At 41.8% G+C, this 26214-nt stretch overlaps 1 protein-coding gene across 2 annotated transcripts in view; it reads right to left on the bottom strand.

The window, feature by feature from the left end:
* Positions 1–1822: 1822 nt before the first annotated feature.
* The window catches only part of odad2 (outer dynein arm docking complex subunit 2), a 39572-nt gene continuing 15180 nt past the window's right edge, over positions 1823–26214 (bottom strand). The window contains exons 11-21 of one of the 2 annotated variants that reach the window (XM_071485689.1): positions 23263–23409; positions 22720–22929; positions 21414–21647; positions 21073–21183; positions 20743–20897; positions 15043–15223; positions 14879–14940; positions 12395–12509; positions 8343–8531; positions 7874–8095; positions 1823–2192 (exon numbers count right to left, since the gene is read on the bottom strand). In XM_071485689.1, the coding sequence (XP_071341790.1) occupies positions 2076–2192; positions 7874–8095; positions 8343–8531; positions 12395–12509; positions 14879–14940; positions 15043–15223; positions 20743–20897; positions 21073–21183; positions 21414–21647; positions 22720–22929; positions 23263–23409 (1743 nt within the window). In that variant the 3' untranslated portion in view covers positions 1823–2075. Of the gene's footprint in view, positions 2193–7873; positions 8096–8342; positions 8532–9148; positions 9772–12394; positions 12510–14878; positions 14941–15042; positions 15224–20742; positions 20898–21072; positions 21184–21413; positions 21648–22719; positions 22930–23262; positions 23410–26214 lie in introns of those variants that run through there. The other variant, XR_011691929.1, reaches the window with a different exon arrangement.

Here is a 26214-nt window from a genome sequence, read left to right as displayed (position 1 = left end):
TATGTGGAGCTAGCCTAACCACATCCTGATTCCAGCTCTGTACTTAACATAGATATGAGACTGATATCGATCTTCGTATCTTAGCATTGGAAAGAAAGCAAATGAGATATTCCCTGAGATGCTGAACTATTCCTTTAACTTCTAAAAGGAGAGCTAAAAGGGAAAGGAGCTAAAATTACCAGAAATTAAAGAGCTAAATATAAAGGCATGAAAAAAGGAAAGCCTAAGCAGCCACACAAGAGGAAAACAATATGTTTCCTTCTTTGTTTGTTTAAGTGATTAAATGTTTTTCCTTTTAACATTTCCTCTGAATCAGTTCTGACATTGGGCATGCTGCAGAGGCCATAAAGCTCGCTGCTCAGAATTAAAGCACCATTAATCATTGTGGATTTATTTCCTCTGAATAGTTTGGAGACAGTGGCTTCCTTCAGCTCCTAGTTTTGCTTTTTTGGAGGAAGTCGCTTCTTCAGAGTAATGCGTTCACTCATGTACTCTCTCCTCCATCTGTGCTCCTCCAGTGACCCTCACTCGCAGCTGGTAGTGTTTAAACTTCAAAGAGTGATGAAGATTTTCAACCACATATTTTCAATGTTTGCTAATTTTCTATTTTAGCACATGGCCGATATTAATGATGAAAGTCCCATGGGAGTTTGTGGCAGCGTCTGTGGTTAGTGCCAAGCATCGAAGCTAACTGGGACCAGGACAGTGGGATGACAGAGACAGAGAGGCTGACAGACATGCTAAAGGGCGGAGGAGGTGGTGGTGGCTGACAGTGTTTCTCTGAGATCTGGTGTGTGAAAGGCTGTCGAGCTTGACATGTCCTGTTTATAATAAACAAGAACAGTAGACAAAAGGATCAGATCTCAGATCAGCTGCAACAAGCTGCACCATTACTGCTGCTGTGTGGTCTGAATATGTACATTGTAGAAAAAGACAGGATAACAATCTCATTTATAAAAAAAAAGATATGCAGCAACAAAAAATAATAACTAGTTTTGGAAAAATAGCAGAGCAATTTGCTGCATTTTCCCAAAAATCCTTCATTAGATTGTTTTATAGTTGGTGTTGACTAAATGCCATACAAGTGCTTTGGTACAAAGATAATCCCAACTGGCCACATATCTACACATTTTTGTTTTTACTGACAAAAATAATGAGCATGTTTATAAAATAAAATATATATTTTTTTATTATTTATAATAAATACCCCACAAAATCTGAAATTACTGTAAATTGACTGTGAGTAATGTGGAAAATCATGATTTAAAATCATTCCTGCACATAATATCTGTGGTGCAGACAGGACACACTGCTGTATTCCTAATTGTTACAGACATTTCTTATCCACTTATGATAACAATGCTGTGTTGTATTTACACAGAACATTTATGCAGACTGCCTGTATTCAGCAAGTTATTCTATCTAGATGTATTATTACAGATTTTCTGAGTTTGGGTGTGTTACAAATATTCATACAAGTAACATGGAGTATATACGGTCCGTAAGAGGAGGCTGAGCAACCCAAACAGATGTGAGTCTTGTTTAGATATTGTGGTCCAGTGTGGATTACTTAAGGAATGTCAGTGCAGAGAACGCGGCTTCAGAGTGTTTCACTCCGATCAACGTATGGGGTATTTGGCAAAAGAACAAACGCATTTATATTTATCATCACAATTTCAAAGTGGAGACAGTCAGAGAGCGAGAAGAGGGCTTCCTAAAATGTTTGTATGAACCTCTGATGAGGTAATTGATGTGAATGAGGAGCTCAGCATCAAACACAAGCAAGATAAATAAATACACACTCATCAATCAAGACAAAAGATTTTATTTAAAACCTTTCTCAGATTATTTAATACAACATTTGAAACACTTGCAGTTCTTATATTTGTAACACTTTTCTCATACACATTGAAATTGAAAGTTGAATTGAGCTGCTCAGGGAAGGGTGCAAGTCAAAGAGAGGGTCCAAACGTAGATATTAATAACCCCCAGGGAGGGTCTTGCTATTTTAAAAGGTCAAACATAAAGCACACACCAGTTATTTTGTACAGTCCAGGTGCTGCGATCAGTTATTGTCAATAAAATAATCGGGCCTTTCTATTAGCCACAGCCAGAAGTCGGATGTTGCGCACACAGCCTGCAGCAGCTTCCTGGAGCATCTCCTCATTAGAACCCATGATGTGGATGAGGGGCTGCAGGACGACAGGACAGAGGTCACAACAAAACAAATCATTCTTTTGTGGACTACCACACCTTGTACACCTCGGTAGGCTGCTGTGCATGTTGCCATGTCAGCACCAGTCACTGCACACTACCACTGCTGATGGCTGCAAAGATACACAGTGGCTGTGCGGTGACAATTTCAAGCTGCACTGGCACGTGTCCCTCTGTGTGTGCGTGCGTGTGCATTCATTGTGTGTGTGTGTGTGTCCTACTTGCAAACCATGCCTCAGCAAAGGGGTTACAGCTGCGAGCACACATGCTTCTGTAAGTTTGTTCAGATGAAAGTGGTGCGGGGCAGGCTCGACATTAAAAACCTGAGCATGAACCACACCACTCGACAGCCTTTCCGCCGCTCCAAAGGTCAGATTATATCCGACTATTAGTGGCTTGTGTAATGGATCTTGTTAGATCTTATTGCAGAACAAGGTTTTTTGCTGTCCAGAAATCTCTAGGTTTGGAAGTTTATTTTTTGGTTACATAAAATTGAACATTTTAAGATTTTCGTACGTTCAAAGAGTTGTGTATTATTGTAAAACTAAGCAAACAGGAACACATTGGATATAAGCAATACCACTGAGTGGCATGTGTTTTTAGGGGTGAGCTTTTTTTCCCCCGTTTTATCTGCAGCAAAATCACAACGTTATGTTTGTGGGCGGATGTGGGGCTGAATCAAAATAAAAGTAAATGTAAGCATAAATACTCTGGTGCAAGGGATGACTCTAAATTTGTTCAATGTGTGCTGTGTGGTAAAATCACAATGGTGTGCCGCTGAGGGTTCTTAAGCCACACTTTCAATTATTTTGGATAGTCTTGTTTACATCCATTATGAACCAACAACAACATTACATCCTTCAGCCAAGCACATAGCCTCCCTGCTCCTACACGTAATGAAGTCTTGATAAATACAGTAACTGCTCAGATGTCTGAGGCTCTTTTAAGCCTCATATATCAAGGCCTTGTTCTCGACTAAATGAGAGGAAATTTTGAAATAGATTTCTTTAACAAAGAGCATGCTGCAGTGGGCCTGCAAACGGTGTTTGGTTTGGACACCATCTGGATAGTTTCCCTGGTTTCAGTACAGCAATGTCACATCCTTGTTGACCCTTCTGAGCAACACAGATGCCAATATCTACATATCCGTCAAAGGAGATCATCCAGTAATGAAGCCTCTTTAAAACCTACATCTGTCCACTAATTTAGATTTAGTTTAAGGCAGCAGAATGACTCTGAAAAGTTCTGGCTAATGTCACATTTTCTCAATTTCTGTCTCCTTATTCAAAACTCTCTCATCCTGTGCAGTGTTGGTTCCACATATCAACATAGGAAGTGATGGGATTCCTTTGTCTGTTGTCAACTTTGTCAACCTGAATAACCATTTTCAATAATATTTTGTGCACAGACATTTCCTGATTGCCCCGTCCAGCTGATCATGTTTTCCTCTCAGGTTGTCACTGTGTTCATAATGCATGTCGGAGCAGAGCTGAGGTTGACCCTGACCCTTCTCTGTGTTACATGCAAACTTAAAAACATGGCTCTGCACATTTGTGTGGTTAGCAAACAGCCAAACAGCCAGGGAGAAGAGACATTCCCAGGATTTTCAGCACAAAGATAAACAGTGAAAGGAAAACAGATGAAAGACGAGGTGAGCCAGCCTGTGTACGAGCACGAAAACACTGCGAGCCTACAGTTTTATGTCCAGTCAAAAACCAAGAAAATAATATCCTTCCTGCTGATTATAATCACATCGTTTTGTGGGAAAAGCTGTACAGCAGTCCAAGATGTCAGCTCATCTCAATGCACCAGTGTTGAGAAGTTTTTATGAAAAATTTGCCCTCAGGTTTTATATAGTTTTTAAATAGCATCCAAAACACCTCCAAAAGCAAACTCACATCCACAGGCTCCAGAAAACATGCAGCTCACTAGACAAGTCTCTTTTGTGAAAAGAGAGGATGCCTGAGAAGTGCCAGAGGCAGCATTTTTGCCAACCTCATAGCATGTTATTCAGACGTCGCCAAATAAGGTCTCCCGAAGCGCACAGCTAGGCTAAGATAAGCGTGTCTCTCTTTGCTGCCTTTTTTCTAGCTTGCTCTTTCCCTCCCAGCTGGGAGCTCTGAGAATATAATACGCCACTTGTTGGATATTCCCTGACTGTGGTAACATGAACACTTGCCCCACGTTTGAAAACTGGATCGTGAGTTTTTGAGGTTTTTGCACTTCAGAGAGCTCCAGTGAGTCCTGACCTCCAAGAAGGGAGCTGGGGAACATGCCCCCCCCTCCCCACTCCACTGCTGAGGGAGGAGAGGGGGAGAGAGAAGGCGTGCAGTCTGGGAGGGCTGCACATATTGTTGCATGTGTACACACACATCCTATCGCACACGGAGGTGTCATGGTGTTAAGTGCGCTCTGCTGAACCACTTCTGCCTGCAGGAGTTCAAGTTTAAATTCCCCTGTGCCAGGTCTGACAGCCATTACGGCTCCATCAGCCCGTTGCCCCCAATCCCAGCGTTCATTCCCATGTTTTAGACCCCACCGTGGAGGCAAACTGCACAAACAGACAGCAGTGTTTAGCTGGGCCGAGAGGAAGTTGGTGAGGGAAGTCAAGGTAAACAACATTCCCTGCAGCCTCCAGTGAGCCAGAGACTGTTAAGCTGCTTTTCTGTGTCTCTAAAGAGGAATAGAAAAAGAAGGGAGGGCAGCTTTCAAATCAGTGACTTTAAGGGGAAAGTTTCAGTCTGAGCCCTAAGTCTGTTCAACCTGAGGAATATGGCTTGGCATTTCTGGTCTGGGTGTGAGGGAGAGAGGCTTAAGTCAAAGGCTCTAAAACATTACACTCCATGGATCTCAACAACATGGTAGTCATAACAGAGCAGGCAGCACACAGCGCCTGTATCATCTGCTCACCACACCCACAACCTGAAGTCATGTTGCGCACAAACCAAGAGGAAACTTCAAAAGTAAACCTGTGATGCTCTGCTTGGTTTTTATTCCGTCCCTTCCAGTTGTGTCATTTCTGCCCCCCCACAGCCTCGCTGCACACTCTCACTGCTGCAGTCTGAGCATGTAAGAGAAAAAAAAAATGAAAACAAACACTCACCGTGCTGGGGCAGAAGTGTGCTCATGGCAACAAAAGTGCAAACGTTTTTCTCATTTAGATTAGTGAAAGCCTAAAATACATACCAGGACCTGGCGACAGCAACGCTCTGGAATACCCGCAGTTGAAAATTACCGATAATTACCATCCGCATTTTGTAATTTTCATCAATTTACTTCACAAAGCTTTTCTTATGAAAGAGCCCCTTTAATACAAATAGCTGGCTGAAGCTGTCTACAAGGATTTATGGTTTCAGCAAACAATCCCCAGTCTTTGGAAGAGATGTAACGCACAGGGGGAAGGAATGTTGATTTTGTACATGACACAAAATGAAGCGCATCCTTATAAAACTGCGAGATACCAAGAGTGGATGTCAAATCAAGTGTCCAGGCCGATTCATCTCTAAGGCAAAATCTCTCTTTGCCCTGGTATGTGTTTCCTGTGAGAGCAAGCACCTGGGTCCCTTTTCTTGAACAAGGCCTGATACGATCCAATGCATTCCTCAGGAGGTTTTATCCAAACATGAATTTAAACAGATTTTTTTTTTATGTTTAATTCTCATTGATTTGAATGTTTTGTTTGGGGCAGAATAAAAACACTAATACAGGTCACTAATGTGTTTTCCAGTGTGAAATACTTTCTGATCCTTTCTTAATTTCCCCTGTGAATCTTAAGGAACTGGCCTATACACCATTATGTATGCGAGACAGGAAAGTTCCTTTCTAACGCAACTTGAGGGTAAAAGAGACCTTTGCTCATTCGAAACTGTATACTACACATGGGTGAACATGTTTTGAGAGCTTCTCAATGGCACAGAAAAAGTGCTTTAAAATACGGTTGTAATAATACAAGAGGCACTCCAAAACTTTACACTGGGCCATAAATTAGACACAGGGCCCTGTATCAATACTCCAACCCATTCAGAACTATTGGAGATATTGTTTTAACACATTCTCCCCACCAGCTGCCCGTATATCATGAAGCTGAGCATTACAGTGCACACTGAATGGTGGAGATAGACAAGCTCCCACACTGTAAATGTTTCCTGCGGGGTCAGGCAGGTAAGTATCAGCCTCCTCATCCAGACTGGCTGAGACTGAGGCCAGACTGAACAATGAGGCTGCCTGTGTTGTGTTTCCATGTCTGAGATTAGGAACAAATGCAATGCTGGTGCAGTTACGTGGCCTTTGGCAATTAAGCTCTTTAAAAGTCCAAAAATACATTATGGAGTAGTGTTGCAACTCTTAACTGGTACATTAATAAGGGCAACACAGAGACAGATTAAAAAGGGTGGTATGTCTTGCACACACACACACAAACACACACACACACAAACACACACACACACACACACACACACACACACACACACACACACACATGCACGCCCATATTCACACACAAACTCACACTAGAATTTCAAATATAGAAACATACACACACACTCTGAGCAAGAAAGAGGACTTGTCCAGTTTTTGTCGTGGCTCAAACTACAAAAAGCACTCAGCTTAACGACTTTTGCAAATTGGACATAACTCTTTCGGAACACCCAATGTTCAGTCCAGCTACCAATTATGGCTAGTGTTGAACCACATACACTGTAACAGCAGATCAAGCTAAAGTATACCATTTAATGAACATGGGAAAAAAATATCTGGCTGCAATAGCATAACCACTTCATAATTTATATTGCAGTTGTTATTTAGGGAGAAAAAAAAGGATTTAAAGTCACTGTGGCCACAAAAAGATTTCTCATGTGAAAGTCTTTGTATGTGAATTGAATTAGAGAATGATAGCAATGTTTTCCCAGAATGCTGAAATATGGGTACATGACCATCTGTGACGAGACATCAATTACAGGGTAATCTTAACATAAAATCTCTACATCACTGTCAGAGACAAACATAAACAGTCTCTGGAGCTGAGCATGGAAACAGCCCGACAGGCGCAAATGCGAAACAATGCTTGTTTCTGTTTGGAAGCGTGCTGCACAACTGCCATGATGGAGAAAACTGGCGGATGTAGCCTTACAGAGAAGAAAAAAAAATTGACCATAAAAAAACATTGTTCTCTTTTAGCCTTGAACAGCTCTGACTAAACTCCTTGGCCTGAACCATATCGCTGCTGCATTCTACCCTGATGTCCAGGAACAGCCCTTAGCAACAGTTACCCCCAGCTACAGCCCTTTGACTTGTGCTGTAATGGCATCTAGGGTCTACCGGAGAAATGGCACTTCGCACACACTGAGCTGTTTGCTTTTCTGAATTCCCATGACGGCTAGAAAGTGGAGTCATGTTTCCGCCGCCGAATAAAACCCACTTTGTTTCTGCTCCATCGGTCAAAGGCTCTGAAAATAGTCACAGCTTTTCAAAGTTTATTACTCAGTGTTCTTCACACATAGCTAAAACAAGGGTGGTGGGAGGCCAAAGCACATTTTCCTCACTGTAATTATGCCAGATTTAGTCTCCAAAGCACCAAACAAACTAGATAAATAACTACTTTGTTAATTATCTACAAGGAAACGTCCAGGAATCCAGCTTCAATAGTTGTACAACTCACCTTAACCACTCCTTTCTCATGCATGGTGATACAATTGTTGGGGTCCTTGGATAGCTGATACAGGGCCATGGCTGTGCTCTGGTGGACTGTGTTGTCTTTTGACTTGAGGTAACGCACCAGAGGGGCCACGGCCCCTGCTTCACCAAAGGCTGCCCTGTTGCTGCCCCACATGCAGCAGTGGCCGATGGCCTCAGCGAGGTGGCGACGGAGCCTGTCATCAGTCTGTGGAGAAGAGAACACGATGCTATTGGTCCCTTGAGACCAGTCTGTACAATGTAGAGAACAAGCTCTGCAAGAGACTCTTGGCAATATCTGCCAATGTTCTTCTCATTAGTTGGATTTATGCTCCAATGAGAAGGACAACGCCAACTAAAATACATTGTAAAGACAATTATTTGTATATTGACAATGACTACAGTGTTCTTGAATAGTGAAACCTTGTTTGTTTCCAGCGATGAGGTGTACTTACTGTGTTAGTCAACTTGGCCAGCAATGGGACAACCCCATGATCAGTGAGGACTGCCAGATTCTCCTTGTCTTTGGCTATTTTGGCGATGGCTGCGCAAATGCTTGCCAGGACCTCGTTGTTTGTTGACTTCAGCAAATTAACAATCAGTTCCAATCCACCGACAAGGGAGCGCACCATTTCCCCCGCATCCTATAGTCAAAGAGTCTGCTATTAGCTGGTGCACCATGGAAATGAACAAGGAGGATGATGAAGGGGGAGGTAGTGTAATGGATGAGGAAAGAGGGGAGGCAGACTGGGGCATTTAAGCAAGGCAGCAAAAAGAAAAAACACTAAGTACAAACAAAGTATTTTCATGAGCTCAGACAGCAATCATGGCCCAATTAGTGCAAACCAACAAGTGGAACTATCTTTATCTGCATAAAAGAAATGCTTTCAAAAACAAAAACACCCTCGTCTACACTACAACTGTGTTTTAGAGTCTTCATGAGTAAGCAATAAAGCTGACATCTTTTAAACGTCTCCTCTCACCCCATCATGTCACAAGGAAGGAGAAACATAAAATTTAGAGCTTAGGAGCAACATTTAAACCTTTTGCCCCAGGCTGACACACAGTGTAGACTCAACGCTTCATGGTTTGAACTCATGGCACCAGCTGGTACCACAGGACTCTGGGCCACTTATGGGGCAATGTCTACCAAACCAAGAGGCTGGTAGGGAGTGCTGAGGGAACCACAGCGGAAGAGCTGGCAGACACTGGCTTTAGTATGGCTTGGCACAGCAGGCCACTGTTTAAAATCACAACTCACCATATCGCCAGCCGCAGAAGAATACATCAAGGTGGCAGAGTCTGTAATGTTCAGGGCTTTGAAAATAGAACAGAAATTTCCCCAAAAGCATACAATTATGGATCACTGGATGCAAATCACAAAGCATGCTTAATTTGAGTCCATTTCAACATCAATCTGCATGTCAAGAGCTGATGAATGGCACTATACCGTGGAATACAGCAATCACAGAATTTATTATGTGCACTGGATAGTTACACTTCCTTCTACAAATGATGGGATTTCATCAAATTCATCACTGACAAAATACAGGAGCTGATTTACAGTTTTAGTGTTCAGCTACTTTGGGGGAGTGTGATGTACTGCTGTGTTCTCCTCTCCTCACAGCTGAGATCAGGTCAGGGTGCAGTGTATGGGCCCTGTGATGCTGTGCCAGAGGATGAGCCATGTGGGCAGTGCAGGGTTGGGGGTGGGTGGGGGGGTTGCCGGGGCCAGGAGCTGACCCCCCGACACACAGGAAGCCCTTCCTCAGGAATACTGATGACGGCTGGCCAGGAGTCCCTGCGACAGAGGAAGCTCTCTCAAGCCACCAGCTGCGATAGACTAGCCAGAATCTCTTTCATGGCCTGGCTGGGCCCCCAGATCTGAAAACCACAGCATTATGAGGCTGCACACGGAAAGGTCTCTCTTGCTATCCTCTCTCTCCCCTCCTCTTACTCAGGATGAAATGAAATAGAAAACACATTATCTGCTGTGCGTGATCTCAAGCTGAGGGGAGCAGGCCAAGCTCAGAATGGCAGAAGCATGCCCTGACCCCTTCTCTGGAGCAATCAGGCTTCTATAACATACATGGCTACTATGTAAAGGAAAAATAAATCAAGCATCTCAGTGTGCCCCTGCATGCAGGCAAATTAATGATACACCCCATTACGTGTGACTGGGAGGGTTCTACCTCCTTGATTGGAGAACAAAGATAATTGAATGATTCACTGCTAAGTCTACTTGTATGGTACTGAGTGAGTTGCAGTCATGGACCTATGGGCATAGAGCACAGCGTCTGTCTGTGGAAAGGCAGCAGTACTGTATGGAGCATCCACCAGATGCATTTATACCACGACTCTTTCCTAAATCCACTATGGAACTGCTAACTCAAACCACATGGGGGTTTATATCTAAATAACGACTGCACCAAAACAGCTGTATCAGGTTCCTCAACGATGGGCAAAGAGCACTATTTAGCTCTTGTCGTTGCCCCTGTCTCAGAAAAATCACCCAAAAAGCATGTTCATGAATTTCCCACAAAATTGGTGCACTGACGTCTAGACAAACATTGTCAAACTTTGTTAGCGCTCAGTAGTGGGTCTGCAGTCCCCCTTCTCCCTCCATATGGTTGCCATGCATCACCTTTGCTACACTTCTGGGCCAGAGAAATTCCAGCCAGCAAAAAAAGCTCTTCACCACTAAGACACCTGCCTGGGCCCAATATTTGTTTAAACTTAAACAGATTGTCCCACTGACAAGCTGTTTACCTTAATCACAGCGATAATCTAATAGAACAACATTACGTTTGTAGTTGGAAATGATACAAGTGAAAAGGAGATCAAAGACCTGCCAATGTGCACTGAAATTAGAGTTGGTTGTAATAGTAGGATAAAGCCCACAATGTCAGACCCATGATGGACAGTTGAAAAGAAACAGTTTCATAACTGATGCAGCAGGTATTGTCTTTTTTACTGTCAAAGCCTGGTGCCTAAATTACCCATCGGCAATTTGATTGGCAACAGTTCAGTGGGAGATTTGGGTGTGTTATGCTAGTAGTGGCTAGTAGTGGCTTCGAGCCTCGAGCCTCTAGCAGAGATGAAGAACGGGCTTCAGAGGCCTGGTCTTTTTTCTAACTCCCTACCCTGAGATTTTTTTCAGTTTTAAACTTGTTGTCAAGTGACATCACCTGACAATTATCAGACTTCCCAGGGCTCCCTCTGGAGACACAGAAAGCTTTATACAACTTTGTTTGCATGCACAGTAGTTCTGACCAAGACTAAGTTTCTTTAAGGAAAATGTATCAAGTTTATGGACTGACTGAATTTTTTTCTATGCACAGTTACATCTAAAATTATATAAGTTGCATTGAAAGGCATGTTCTGGGTTTTTTGCAAGCCATTTGTGTAATGTTTTCAATGAAGAAGTGGGTTCACAGAAACTGTCGACTACCCAGTGCTCTATGCGTGGATTGTGTGCCTCTTTAACTAGTAGCATGTTGAGGGAAGATTTTCAGCTGGGAAATCAAAAGCCATGCCACAGGATATTACTCAGTCTTTCTCCCTGCGTTCTTCCCAATTCAGCAATCCCAGTGTGCCAAGGAGGCTTCTCTGCTTCGTATTAGCCCGAGATTCATGTAAGCCTCCACTGACACAGCTCTGCCCCAGCTAACCTCCCAGCAGCAGCAGGCTGGAAGAAGAGCTTAAGAGACAAGCAGGGTGATATGAGCAAGCTTCTGTTTTGTGAGTGGGATAACCCTTTATTCTGAAACAACATGAACTCTGCAGAGCTCTTTGATTTTCAGACAATCTTTGTGCCTTTGGTGTGCTTCACTTGCACAGACCAGGCTCGCCATCAGGGGGGGTCAAAGGGTACAGATGACCCCAGCCCAAGGCGCAGGGGGGAACCTATACAAAGGTCATTCATAGGTCTACAGTTGACCCTTCAGTGAGATCAAGTACAATCATTTACTGACAGACTTATATCCCTGCCAATATCATTTATATATAAAAACACTTTCCCCCACATTCTCCTCAGAGAAGACAGCTAGCATAGATCCTAGTCAATATCAACTGCTTGTGCAAGTGGAAAATGTTAATGTTAATTTTTTTAGTTCTGACACTGAATGTTTACTGCCTCACACATGAATATTGAAAAATATTTTCAGACTCCGAAGGGCTCATCCTGAGGAGGCGTAAAAAAGTCTGGACCAGGGCTGGACCAGAGTAAACTGAAGAAGAATCTAACTATTTAATTTGTTTGGAATCTTTCAAGGCTTCAGCCAATGCTGAGATGGCAGCTAATGAGGTGGGAGATGTTGGAGAGAACAGCAGCCAACATGCTGCCGTAGGAGATCCAGCTAGGTGAGACTGACAACAGCAAACACAGAGGATGTGGTGTGGACGAGAGGCCCTATTTGGAATGTTTTTTCCCATAATTCCTAATGGCTGGCCTGCCAGAGACACAGTAGAGAGAGAGGAAAAAGCTCTATACTTCACTGTCCTGTACCTTTGCATTCTCAATGCATGGGCAAAGGGCCCATGCAGCACTGGACTGAACATCTGCACTGGGGTTTTTCAGTAAGGACCACACCAAGCGGACTCCATCAAGCTGGTCAATGATTCTGTAGAGAGAAAGAGAAACAGTGTCAGAAAGTAGAGAAAGGAATGAACAGAGAATAAGCAAAACCAAAAAAGTGTTACATTATGATTTCATTTAGATCCTTCTTTGAGCATAATTTCATACTTGAAAGATTTAAGGTACAACTTTTTTTTCTTAGAGCTCTTGCTGTGTCAGTCTGGCCAGCAGCAGGCTTAACACAACCACAGCCAAGCAGGATCAAAGCATCGATCGATTTCAACATTGGCTTTTCATCACAACCTGCCTTCGGTCCTGCTCATTTCCTCTCCAGGCCTAAAACCCACCCACTGTCTGCTCCCACAAATCACTCTCCACTGAAAAGCTTGGCGATGCTAGGGCCAGAGGTTAACTTGCATACATCTGCGTATAGTGCTCCATACATGCATCTATAAATAGAAAGTGAGACAAACTTACACTTTATGTTGGTGGCTTGTTTTTCAACCAGAGCCAAAAAGACGACCTCTTTCCAAATCAAACAGAGCCAGAGACAGGTCGCTCTGTATTTCATAGGGTCTGAGTGAAGTTTACTTAAGCATGAGCTGTATTTCATGCTGTATACATGACTGTAGTCAAAACTGCAGTCAGGGTCTGGGAACCCAAAGAATTACGCCACAGTGCACCCGTTGTCTGGTATAAATAACATGTAACGTGTTCCCCATGTGTGCTTCCACCAACAAGGCCGACATTGAATGCTGTCATAATTACTTAAACACTCCCTAATCACAGTATCTCCGTGACTGGCAACGAGCGAACACTCATCAGGGACGTCCCCTGCGCCATCTGTCTTCCGTTTGCACATAAATCAGTCTAGAGGGATCATAACATCAGATTCCAGTGTGCGGGGCCTCTTAAATCCGGACCAAAAACAAAAGTGAAGCGTCATATCATCCGCCAAAACAGCTCCATCTTAGCATGAAGCAGGTATGAAACAGATTAGCAATGAAGTTGCAGCTGACAGTGATGGATTAGAGAAGGAGACCACAAACCCTGGAGGCATTAGACAACGTGTGTTCGTTCTTGTAGATACACAGGATTCATTGGGGGAAGTGCTATGTCATTAACCACACACTGCCTACTGGCTGAGAATGAAAACAAACATATGAGTATTTCATGGAAAACTTGAAAGTGATCAGTGCTTGTTTTGGGCTCCCAGTAGTTATGGATGACTTGAATCTGAATGATGATGAGAGAATGATTGCACTGATCAACAGAGGGTGGTATTTGAGAAAAAGTTTTTGTTGGTAAAAATGAAGTCACATTAACTGACAGGAAAGTTGTAGGTGACTGTATGGTATCATACATACATCATCATAACATTTGTCAGCTGGCCAAACACTGGGAATGTGAAAAATAGCTCTGGCCATGTCGGGTTGGAGCACAAAACAATCAAATCAGCAAACGTCTGCACATATACATCCCAAAATAAGCCGTCACCACAATACATACAGAAAGCGGCCATTGAAATAAGAACTTTCTGTTTATAGCTAAGTGTAAAGGCTGAAAAATTACAAGGTCTGGCCTAAATTTATGCCGTGAGAAAACATGGAGAACACGATGAACCAATGTAAAATACTTTTCCTCTTGTGTGAAGTTTACCAGTGTTAGTGGCTTTATTTGACATGCTTCAGTTTTTATTCATCCCCGGGTTTTTGCCTCCAAACAAATGTAATAGGCTCATATGATAGCATTAACAGCTAACTAACAATTTGAATTCAGACATTAAGCTGTATTTGTGTTCAGTGCTAATTAAGGAGGGTCTTGTATTTCATAATAGCCTTGTAAAACCAATAGGCACAGATGGAGGGCACAATGTTCTGCAGTATTGAGGGTGAGGTTAAATGAACACAGAACAAAGACTGCTCTGGACTGTGGTTCACTGTGCTTTCCCAGCCATGTAGTCTTGGACAGGGCAGGGCTTTAGGTATGTTCATCTGACCAGCTCAAGTCTTGACAGTGACCGCAAAGCTATAGTAAAACACTAGGAATTAAACCACAACCATATTTAACACAGCAGGTACAATAAACAAAGCTTTAAAAATCTGTCATTAAGCTGGGGATGAAAGAGGAACCTACCTGCATAATTACAAATTAAAAGAACATAGATTTCTTTAAGCATCAGCCCATGACAGGTTAATAGTACAGGAGTTTGTGTCATTCCCTTGTCAAAACATATGACATCAATACATGGCCAAGAATATGTGTTTGGAGCTAATTCAGTAATTACAGTGAGTGAGCCACTAATCACATTTTAAGAGACACTTCACATGGGGCTGTTTGCCTTGTATAAACTGTACTGCAAATGCCAAAGACCATGTTAGCTGGTTGGATGTACTGGAAGAGACAGAGACTTACGACATGTTAGCCTTGTCTGTGGCACAGGCACCCACTGCCTTTGTTACATTCACAAGCAGCGCCTAGGCAAATGACACAAATAAAAAGTACATGCATGAATCAATGTAGAAACATGTTCTAAACATGAGATGACCATGTATGCAGGAAGAGAAGATTGAACCTGCCTGGTTTGTTCCAGCAAGCAGGTTAACAAGTGGCTTGATGCCTCCACACTTGTGAATGATGGCCTTGCCAGCAGGTATCTGTGCAAATTCTCCCAGGGCTCCCACTACATTTACCAGAACCTCTTCAGGCTGATCAGTCAGAAGGCCAACCAGAATCTCCAGGGCTTTGTACTCCTGAAACCTTCCAAGGGTGGAGAAGAGGATGAGAGGTAGAGATCATATTAATTGATCACTTCACATTGATTTATTTACTATATCATCTGATAGTAGGAATCAATAAACAAGAAACAGGACGAAGAGTCTACAGCCATGGTAGTGGCTCTGAGAGAGTGTGCACAGCTGTGCTTTCAGCTGCCACCAAATGCTAACATGCTCACAGTGACAATGCTAACATGCAGATCTTAAGCAGGTATGTTAGTGCTAGCATGCTAACATTTGCAATTAGCAATAAACAAAGTCTGGTAATGTCTGCAGCACTTGTTCATTTGAATGTGTCTAAAAAACTCACATCCACTCAAGTGGAGCAACTGGCCTTATGTGCTGTCAGTCAAGACTAAGAGTCCACAGCCGTGCTTGCATCGCTGAGAGGCTGTGCTTCGGCACAGTGGTGCTTTAAGCTAAATGCTAACACTTCCTAGTGTTATTATTACTATTTGCTTATCAACTTTGAACACACAGTACAGCTGAGGATGATGATGATGAGAAAGGCATTAGTTTGAAAGATATTCAGTAATAAACCAAAGTACTAGATACATTTAAAAAATTGACCATATGGTGGCGCTACAGAAAAAGTTCAGAGTTATACATCCTGAGGTGAACATGAAGGCCTGTACCAAATTTGATGCCAATCATGGCACTATGAAGCGTCAAACAAAAATCTTTAGGATACATCACCTGGGAACCATGAGTGTCCGAACCAACGTTAGTGTCAAATTTAGTTAAAAGTTTGACTTGCTAATGCTATATTTGAAGACTAGGGATCAACAAAGTTATGATTATGATTCACCCAGTGGGGACAATCTGTTCAATAGTTGATGAGATATTTCTTTCTGGACCAAAGTGGTGGTCTGACTGGCAGACTGACAGACCAACATTGCCATCCCTGGAGCCACACCACTAACATGGCCAAAAATGCTATCAGTGGTGGAAGTGACAGGTAGCAGTTACAGAGCCCTCAGCCATATGGGCACAGATCTCTTACTGTATTCCAGTGCTACAGGCAGTTTTCCCACGACTGCTCACAGTTGTCCCTTGTACGTACTTTGCATAAGCGAAGCTTTGCTGTGGCTTGGAAACTCTCCCTCCCTCTTTTGCCGTGATTTTGCCTTGTTTGCCAGTGCTATAGAGTGGTAAACTATAGTAAACATTTAAAAGGGATATAATGCGGTTGCAAAAAACCTCAACAAACCTCTGATGTACAGTTAAGTTCTACGACTGTTTTTATTCACAGTTACGGTTGCTGGCATCATGGTCCGTGAGCTATTGTAGATGGCCAAGGTCATTTGGTTTTGGTCAGGGTCCACCGACAGACAGCCTATTCTTGCAAGTGAAAACACTGCTAATGAACAGAGGAGCTGCCAAAGTTAACTTCAGTGAAATTCACCATAAAGAAAAACAATGGTTTTCCTATGCCATCACTGAAGTGTCATCTGCAGTTGACTACAGTAGAATTATCTTGTAATAACAGACACAACTTTTGATAAATGAACAGTAAGTCATGTCTATTTTTGTTAAGCCAGTACCAACTCAAGTAATTACGTGATGGCAAGAGTAACATTACACAAAGCTGCCTGAAGCAGCTTCTACTGAAAACACCAGGCTCCACACAACTGGAAGCCTGTCAGAAGACACAGGAACCACAGTGGGGCTTCTGTGCAGCAGATTTTTATGATTGATTGTCTGCCTTTTCCTTTCGTCATCTATCTGCACTAGTGTCACATTCAACTAACTGCAGAAAGCTTAAATACTGCCTATATACTAACTAAGGGTTTTAGGCAGGTCCAAGTAAAAGTAAGACATTTCAGGGACCCTGAGATATTTAGCAATAACCACGAAGAGAGATAGGTGGTCGATTAACCTGAAATTTAACAGACAGATTTATCCGTTTGAAAGAAAACAGATGAGCAGTGAATAACTTGGGTGAGCACAGAAGTTTTGTGAGGTAAGGAGAAGTATCATTCGGAGGGACAATTATGGTCTGCTCATCATAGAGCTAGAACAGAGGTAAGATGGAAGGGTAGTCAGTAATTGGAAGCGAACCCTACGATCTTGACCCCAAACATTACTACACTGGCAAACAGAGTCTTGGCAGTTGTGACTTTCCATTGCAAAGTTATTCCCTCACTCTTTTGTTAAGGTTTTTTACAGCTTTTTTTGTGTCCAGAACACCTCTGTATACAGGCTCTTGCGACCACATATCGATGCATCCATAAATCTGCACAAAATTATGTTTCTGTGTTTCCAGCAGGACTTTTACAAAGGCATTTTCCTGGTACACATACTTTAACCTTGGCTCAGGTATAGCCACCACTGTAATGAAAATGATACGTAAGCTTATGTGGTCTTTAAACAAACACACTTAACTTATGAATGTAATTATATTTCAGGGCATCAATCATCTCTCATTTTGATGCATCATTAATCAGGTAAATGGATAACACATGCTGCTACTTGTCTTGAGTGGAGGTCCCCCTGACCCTTATACTGTCCAGAGCATGCAAATCATCAGTCACAAACAAGAAAAAATCATGTTTTTTGCAATGAGCAACAAGGTCTGTTTCATTTGACCATGTACTTAACGAAAGAAAAGAGAAAAAAAAAAAACACTCTCTGCCTCCCATTATTGCTGCAGCAAACTATATTCCAAAATGATTTTCATTTCAGTGCACCACTCAGCCTATGATTGATTCTGAAATGAGCGCATGCCCCTAAAACCCGGTCACCATTAGCAGCCTTTCCTTTTTGACAGTAATGGCTCGGTCACTTCATTCCAAGCTTTTGCCTGACCTAGACATTTTAAGTGATTCAAATAAGCACGAGAGAGTACAAAAAAACAGATCCACTTACACATTCAAGTGTGCATTAAAAACATTTGCTGTGCATCATGCTGGTTTCCTCCTGAAGAGGTGGCCAATTTTCACCTTCATTCACACCCAACTGCCCACATCATCCAAAAAAACAAAATAAAACACAACACACAGGGAAAAAACCACAAAGTAAGAACTCTGTTCATATTATAGCCCTTTGGGAAGCTCACTAACATACCTCTATGACATGTTAAATTTAGAGTTGTGATATTTTGTGTTTGTTAATGAAGTGTCACTAAATGTGGTCCACATGTGATTATAATTATTTCTATTATTGTTATTATCAGTAGTAGCGTAACTATTTTACATCGCAACAGTGTGACAAGTCATTACATATGGCACAAGGCCTGTACTGGCAGCAAGTATATTAAGCTGCCACATTACTCACGGCCAGTGCAGTTAACTTGTTTTATCATCACGCCAAGGGTTCTCAATCTATGCCAACTTTCTTGTTTTTTTAACATTTTTTTTGTTTAAAATTATTAATATGCCATTTTAAAAGCTTCATTTTGCACTATGAAAATAGAACTGTCTAAGTAAAAACCACATTATTCTCTTTAAGTAATCATTTAAAGGCCCCATTTTGTATAAAGTGAGATGTCCATGTCTCTTTGATTATAAAGCAGGTCTAGGTTCTATATTAACACTGTGAAAGTATCAAAGCCTCAGTCCACAGAGAAACACACAGAGCCTGTACTCAGAAACTGAGCCTTAAAACCAGCTGTCAGGACTTCTGGAACTTTGTGATGTCATAACAAAGTAGTCACTACCCTCAGCTATGCCCCAAGTCCCACCCAACTGGAGCCACCATCCAACCTTGCAGGATTTGGTTTGTAGTAGAGTCTTTACCCTTTACCAAGGCTCAGATCCTCTCTTCTGATTGGCTCACCGACCTGTTGTTACTACAGCTCCAGAGAGAAGCGGAGATGAGGAGAGGAGATGTGAAACTACACTGAGATGGTTTTTGGTTCTTAAAACCACAAATATATCTTCTTATGGATGCCAACACTTCAAATAAAACCATATAATAAAATTAATTTAATTTAATTGAAAAAAAACAGACAAGTGTAAAACATAGGACCTTTAAACAAATTCCCCCAAAGGATTTCTTTCATGACATGGGTTGAATAGACAGTGATCTGTCCATCTTGCTTTAAAAGAATGTTATCGTCATGCTTCTGCCTCTGCAAAGGAATCCTCGCTTAACTCAATGTGGCAGCAGACACTCAGTTCCAGTTGGGAGGACTTAACTTAGACTTTAAATGTAGGATATCATTCTGTCAGTTATAAAATATGATGTGCAGAAAGATCTGTGTGAGTGCTACTGAGCCTTTTCCTTGTTATTTTTAGAATTCCACTGCAATTTGAACTATACAGCATTTCTGAGTCAGAGGAAAAACATTTTCACATAATATCACCTCAGCAAGAAGACTTAATCCTCAAAAACAGTTGTTATCATAAAAATGATTAAAAGACATTGTCTTATAACTTTCTTTGCAACACTGGAGAGAGAAGGTTTTGAATTGATTCATATTTTACCAAGGTATTAAATCACTGCATGTTTTTTATATATTATGTCCCCTGCTTCACACTGAATAAGAAAATAAACAGCTAAATCATTCTTTCAAGGGAGCACTGGAGGAAATGTATGGGTCTGCCAGGGCACAGTCTGTGGGCATTATTTATTTTGAATGGAAAAATTACTGACTTAAAAATCATCTGAAAACTAAAGTACAAGTCAAAAACCCTTCCAGACATGTCACTGCTGAAAGAACCAAGCTAAGTGACACTTAAATAAACCTCTGCTTTACATGACAAATGATTAAAGGCCCTGTCAGCCTGCGTCTTCTGACATTAGAAAATCACCATCTCAGGGCTGATTCTTTCAGTATGCCTACGACTGGTTCGGTACTAACAGGCCTTGACTAACATATCACTGAAGTCTATAAAATCAGCACATTTACTTCAGCTTTTGTTAACGGTGGAAAAGATTGAATTCTAGCAAACGCTCACATAAAAGATCAGAGCTAATAGAATCCTTACAAAAACTTAACATTTTATGCAAATAATCACTTCAAACAGACACAGTGGTAAAAGAAAGAGAGACATGACAACAGCATGCAAATGGAAAAAGTGACACAACTAGTGATGAATGAATGAGAGCCCCATAAACGTAACATATGTGATGATGGCATGACGACGCTAATGCACGCAAGTTGGCTTACCCGTTGTGTTCTGTATCCACTGCTGCTATTAATGTATTCACATACTATCAGGCTGCTGTGAACCACATCAGCTCAGCAATCCTATTTTCCAATAGTTATGGGCACATGTGGGTAAAATGCCTAATTGCTATTAACCCCCTTCTGCACTGAGGCTCATTAGATTGCTGCCCTTATGCACACTAAGTGATTTGTCAAAGTCATACTAATCTGTTACCTCTAATTGCAGACATATATTTATACATCTGAAAAGATATGGCTACAATGTGTTTTTGTATGTCTGGTATGTTAAGTTTGGGTGTGTGTTACTGTGTGCATGTGTGTGTGTGTGTGTGTAAGTCCATGTGTTTTAATGAGAGGTAATAAGGTGAGACCCCCGAGTCTAGTCATACTTAGCCACATTCTCCACGCTGATGGAGCACTTCCAGATGGCCCCAGTGGCAGCGGCCAGGAGTTGCTTGTTGTCCGCCTTGCCTAGCAGTGAAACCAGTGGCTGCAGACCTTTGTACTTGCGCACCAGGTCACGGGTTTCCTTGTCCTCTGCACACTGAAAGAGACAGGGTCAAGATCTATATTAATTCCTATACAGTCTAGGTCTAATTATGAGACAAAGACATCTTACAGAATTATTTTAGTCCATATGCTTTATATCTTATCCAGTTCATTAAATTTTTCACAGGGAGTATAAGAGGACACTGTGCAGAAATGTGTAAAACAGGTACCTTGAAAATTGCACTGGCGCAATGCATTTGTAGCTCATCATTATCGCTGCTTAGGTTTTTGACCAAATCCTTAATCATGCCCTCAGTGTGAATGGCAATCCTGTAGCTCTCCTGTTGTGACACAAAACCATAACACAACACAACATAAACATAGATTATCTAAATTACATCAAATATGTACTATTTTTTTGTTTATTTAGGTAAATATAACATTGTTTGTCTATTGTTATTCCGCATACTCTCTTGCAAATATTTAGTACTTTTCAATTACATCATCATAGTTTCAGGGATAAGGTATAGAATGAGACTTCTTTCACAGACCACTGTCTTAACAGCTTCACCTCTGAGGCACACTCCTGCAGGGTGCCCACCACAGGGATAAGCATGTTCTCATGTGGCGACTTAAGCAGTCGTCCCAGCAGAGGAATGCCCCCAGCCTTATGGATGGCCTCCTTGTTTTTGGTGCTCTTGCTGCAGCTCCACAGTGCTAACGCTCCACAGCGGGCCACCTCTACATCCTTCTCCTGTGTTGCAGTCAGGTTGGCTAAATTAGGCACACAGTCCAGCAGCTTTACCTGAGCAGAGACACAGGGTACATAGACGTACATGTGGATAAACACAAACATTAAAATGTGCGCAGACAGCAGGCAGACCACACATGTTAAATCCCCTCCCCCCCCCCCCCCCCTCCCCATACACACGTTTGCACAAACTTGATGAACTTGACATAAATTCGAAGAAAGTTTGCTTACAGGATTGGAGCAATAATGGATAGTGTCGGATGGGAATAGAAAGTTGTTGGCTGTGATTAAGGGTATAATTAAAACTCTATTACCACTGAGTCTGCAAGGATGAAAAAGCCAGAGATGTTAAGAGTGGAAAACTGTCAGGATAGATGTTAATGTTAGGCCTGAAAATCCCAGTGTGACGGTTTATGGCCATCATTCAGTGTTCTAATCCATCGTTCCTGGCCAGTGAAACACAGTAGGCAAAGCTATTACCCACAGCACAGTTCAAAGGTGGTCTTGTAGCATAGCATGAAATTAATCTGCCTACGTGAGTGACTCGCACATGAGAACATCCGATTTGGGGCTGAGGAAAATATACAAGGCATGCAAGCTTTAATCACAGGTCCCTCTGTCAACAAACATGAATGCAGGTCAGAGGATGTAAGGGACATTCTATCTGTTTTACCACAGCACCATTTCTGGGGCTTTTTAAAAATGGATGGGCCACTATCTGGCATCTGCTGTACAGAGTGAAAAGGCCATGGGTGAATGATTGATTTGCTGTACATCAGAACAGTTCAGCAAGTCTGGATATGTGTTTTACACACTTAAATTAAAAGTAAATAGTAATCATAACTTGTGGATCAGATCAGAATAAGAAACCATCCTGTTTTTCAAAACTTTCCAAGGTGTCTGTGGTTTAGCACAAAATATTTGTATTAAATCACAAACTAGCTGAGACAGACATAAACTGACAAGTATTTTAATGGAAAATCTGCATGCATACCATTTTTTTCAATAATGCCAATACAGAAAGATCAGGTTCTGGTCTGCAGTTTTCTCTGCTGCACTCCATGCTGGCTGCACAGAGATCATGTTACACTAGCCTGAATTTACATTTTTCTGCCCTTATACTCACCAGTTTCTTTATACCGCCATAGTGCCTGACGGTTCTCCTCGCCCTGTGGAACCTGGCCACGTTGGCGATAGTCTCAGCAGCTAAGGCCTTGAGTTCCATGACTGGTGAGTCCAGAATCCTCACGATGCTCTGCAGACCTTCCATGTCAACAATGGTCTGACGGATTTGCACGTTGTGACTAATCTTTCTTAGGATTTTCAGAGATCCAATCTAATCATAAAACACACACACTGCAAACATTAACAGTAAGTACAAAACTTGTGAAAGTGATAGTTTAATTTAATGGAAACTGTTACAGCTATGCCAACATGAGGCCCGTCTAATAATAAATGATAATAATAAAAGCAGGTAAAAAAAACAAAAACAAAAAAAAAACACCCACACATGTCATTAGGCATACTGGAGAATAATTGCTACACTGTGTCTTTAAAGGCACTCTACCCACTACTAGTGTTTCTGTAACTAAAACACAGGCTGGCACACACGGACGGCTCTGTTCATGCCTGCAGGCCATCCAGGTCCAGCTTTGGCACAGCTACTCACTTTGCATTTGACTTCATCTGTATCCAGCAAGTTAATGAGGACTTCAAGGCCACCTACATCCCGGATGGCCAGCTGGCATGTCTCCTGCATCAAATTAAAGTCCATCATGGCGCAAAGAGTGAGCACAGTGGCTGTCTGGTCGCCTCCCTGAAATAATAATGGCAAACATGAATGAATTAAAATTGGGAATGAAAAAGGAAGAGGAGAGGAGACAATTAAACATCAAACAGACATTTGGGTGAGGGAGGAGAATAAAGACCTCCCTCCATTACCCTACCCTCCCCCATAATACCACTCCTGCTGGGGTTGTTTTGTTTATACCACAGCCTGGTAAGTGTTTAGCTTTGTGGTGATAAACGCTGATGGAAAGAAATTATTTGCTAACAGAGCACTGAGCTCTGACAACAATGTCAAGCTCAGAAACCATTAGACATTCCCCTTAAGGTAAAAAGAATACTATTAGTGTGGAAACCCTGATTTAAAGGCCCAATCCCCCTACACACGGGGCAAAAAAGGTTTCACTTAACTATGATGATGACTAAATAAAAAAACAATACAGATTTAAAATAGGGCATATGTTGTCAAATCCTGACATGTGCAGTAGTCGCAGCAAACCTGCCTCCATTTTACTGTTTTCCAAATTTAGTATCTAAATACTTTTCGTCTGTTTTCAGATTCTGCTCACACTGAATAAATCCTCATAAAGTCCAAGCTGTGGACAGTTGTTGACAGCATTATGACACTTAAAATACCAGTCTTAGCATTGGTGCTTTGAGATGGTTTAAGTACTGTCCAGGCAGGCAGCAGTAGTGTTTTTATATTACCATATTTAGTCTGTATCATATGCAGTTGCGTAAAAAAACTTTGTTGACATGCAATGGTTTTGATCACGCAAGGGGGAAAAAATCAGTAGTCAGATAAAACAGAGGTTCATGGCATGAAAATGCAAGAGTTAGCTGCTGTAATACTAGACCTGCTACATGGCTTTGATATGTGACACTGAAACATCCAGTCCAAAATCTCCTGGCAAGTGAACAATCAAATATTATTTCTTTTTTGCAGTGGTTTAAATGTGCCACAGATAGAATTCTCATTTAGTGGATTCAAGGACGCCTCCACTGTTCCAAGCTTTATATGCCTTTATTAGTTGCACACTTCGCAAACTCCTTGAGACTTCAGGGCCAAATAGAATATTTCAACCAAACATAAGAATGCAACATGTCCTGCTATCAGCTACCCACATAAGTAGAAAATAGCCCATCACTATATAGAAAGCTGGGGCAGTAATCTGTTTCATGCAGCTATGGGACGGGATGGCTCATCAGCGTAGGCCTTTACCAAAGTTTCAAGTGGTGTTTGATCATATCTCCCTCACAAAGCAGAGCTCTGACACAGCAGGATAATGCCCACATGTTCTCCATATCATGACGCTTGCCTAAATGTGAACCATTTGCCCATTAACAGCAGTGGATCTACTGCTTCCTTTGTCTCCTCCGTTCTCACTCTTCAAAGGATTCAGCGGGCGCAGTTCCTACCTTGTAAAAACAGCAAAAAAAAAAAAAAAAAAAAGCTATGTTTAGGGGTGATAGCTGAGAGAACAGAAAACAGATCATATGCTTTCATTTTTGTTAGCTTTGGTCCTGAAGTATTGTCGACATTCTTTAAAACATTGACAACATCTGACAATCTTTTATGGTGAAAGATCTTTCACTCTCTCTGAGCGTGATAGGGGCAGATGCTCCTAGTGGAATGAATTCAATCACTGTTCGACCTCTGAACAAGAAATTCAAAAAGTAGTTTAATATCTGTGCAGCATCATAGCAGATAATGGATGCCATGAGCTGCTGGTTTGGGATTTCAATCATCAATACATACTAGCAATGCTAAGTTAATTTTCTTTTTATACATGAGGTATCATGAAAATGAAATGTATCTTTATAGGTCTGCTAAATAAACGTGAGTCAGCTTCTACTACCCAAGACACTGGCAGCTGCTAACAGCAGTGATGAATGTCTAAGTGAATTTTGCCTAATGGAAAACAAGAATAAGAATGCAGAAGAATGTTTGCAGCTCCTTTAGGTACTTTGGCACTGTGGTGCTTTGAGCTAAAGGCTAACATCTTCAGGATAACATGACGACAATGCAGATTCAAACGTGAGAGTGTTATTTACCAGGTTCACCATGTTAGTACAGGTTGGTACAAGTCGAAAGCATTTGGTCAAAAACCAAAGTGGGTCCTGAGGACCCCCAGGTCCCAGGGGTTCCTTGGGGTCCCCAGCGAAAAGGGGAATAATTTATTTCCACTATAAATCCATCCATAAATATACAATAACAGAATGTTTGACCATTTTGTTTCATGCTCCATAATAAAACATCTAAAAGCAAAAATCATTTCAGATAGAGCCCCTGAGACAAAATCTTATCCAATGGGAATTCATGGTCTAGGTTAGGGGTCATTGAAGTGAAAAAGTTTGAGAACTACAGCCCTAGGGAGCTTGATTATCTGTACCATTATCTGTATATTTCACACCATTCAATCCAATAGATGCCAAGATGTTTTCCTCAAAACCAGTCAGTAGGATTCATCCTATCAGAACCAAGACTATCTTACAAAATTCGGTAACAATCCATTCAATAGAGAAGACATTTCATCATGAACCAAAAATGTGAACCCCATGGTGGTGGCACTAAAAAAAATCAGGGGATCATCAAAGTCAGTAGTACACACCATCTGGAAATCATAAACATCTGTACAAGATTTTGTGCCAGTCCATCCAGTAGATGTCAAGATATTTCACCAAATAAGTGCAAATGTTCATTTGTTGGTGGCGCTGGAGGAAAATTCAGAGAATCAGCAAAGTCAGCTGGATTCGTCCTCAGGGGACAATGAATGTCTGTACCAAATCTTTTCTGGACCAAAGTGGCGAACCAAGTGACCACAGATTCTCGCTG

The sequence above is a fragment of the Trachinotus anak genome, unplaced genomic scaffold (genome assembly GCF_046630095.1).
Source record: "Trachinotus anak isolate AG129_WGS33_773 ecotype Australia unplaced genomic scaffold, CSIRO_AGI_Tana_v1 ptg000009l, whole genome shotgun sequence".
Taxonomy (NCBI): Eukaryota; Metazoa; Chordata; class Actinopteri; order Carangiformes; family Carangidae; genus Trachinotus; species Trachinotus anak.
Note: the sequence above shows the minus strand (reverse complement) of the source record. Positions and strands in the feature narration are given on the sequence as shown.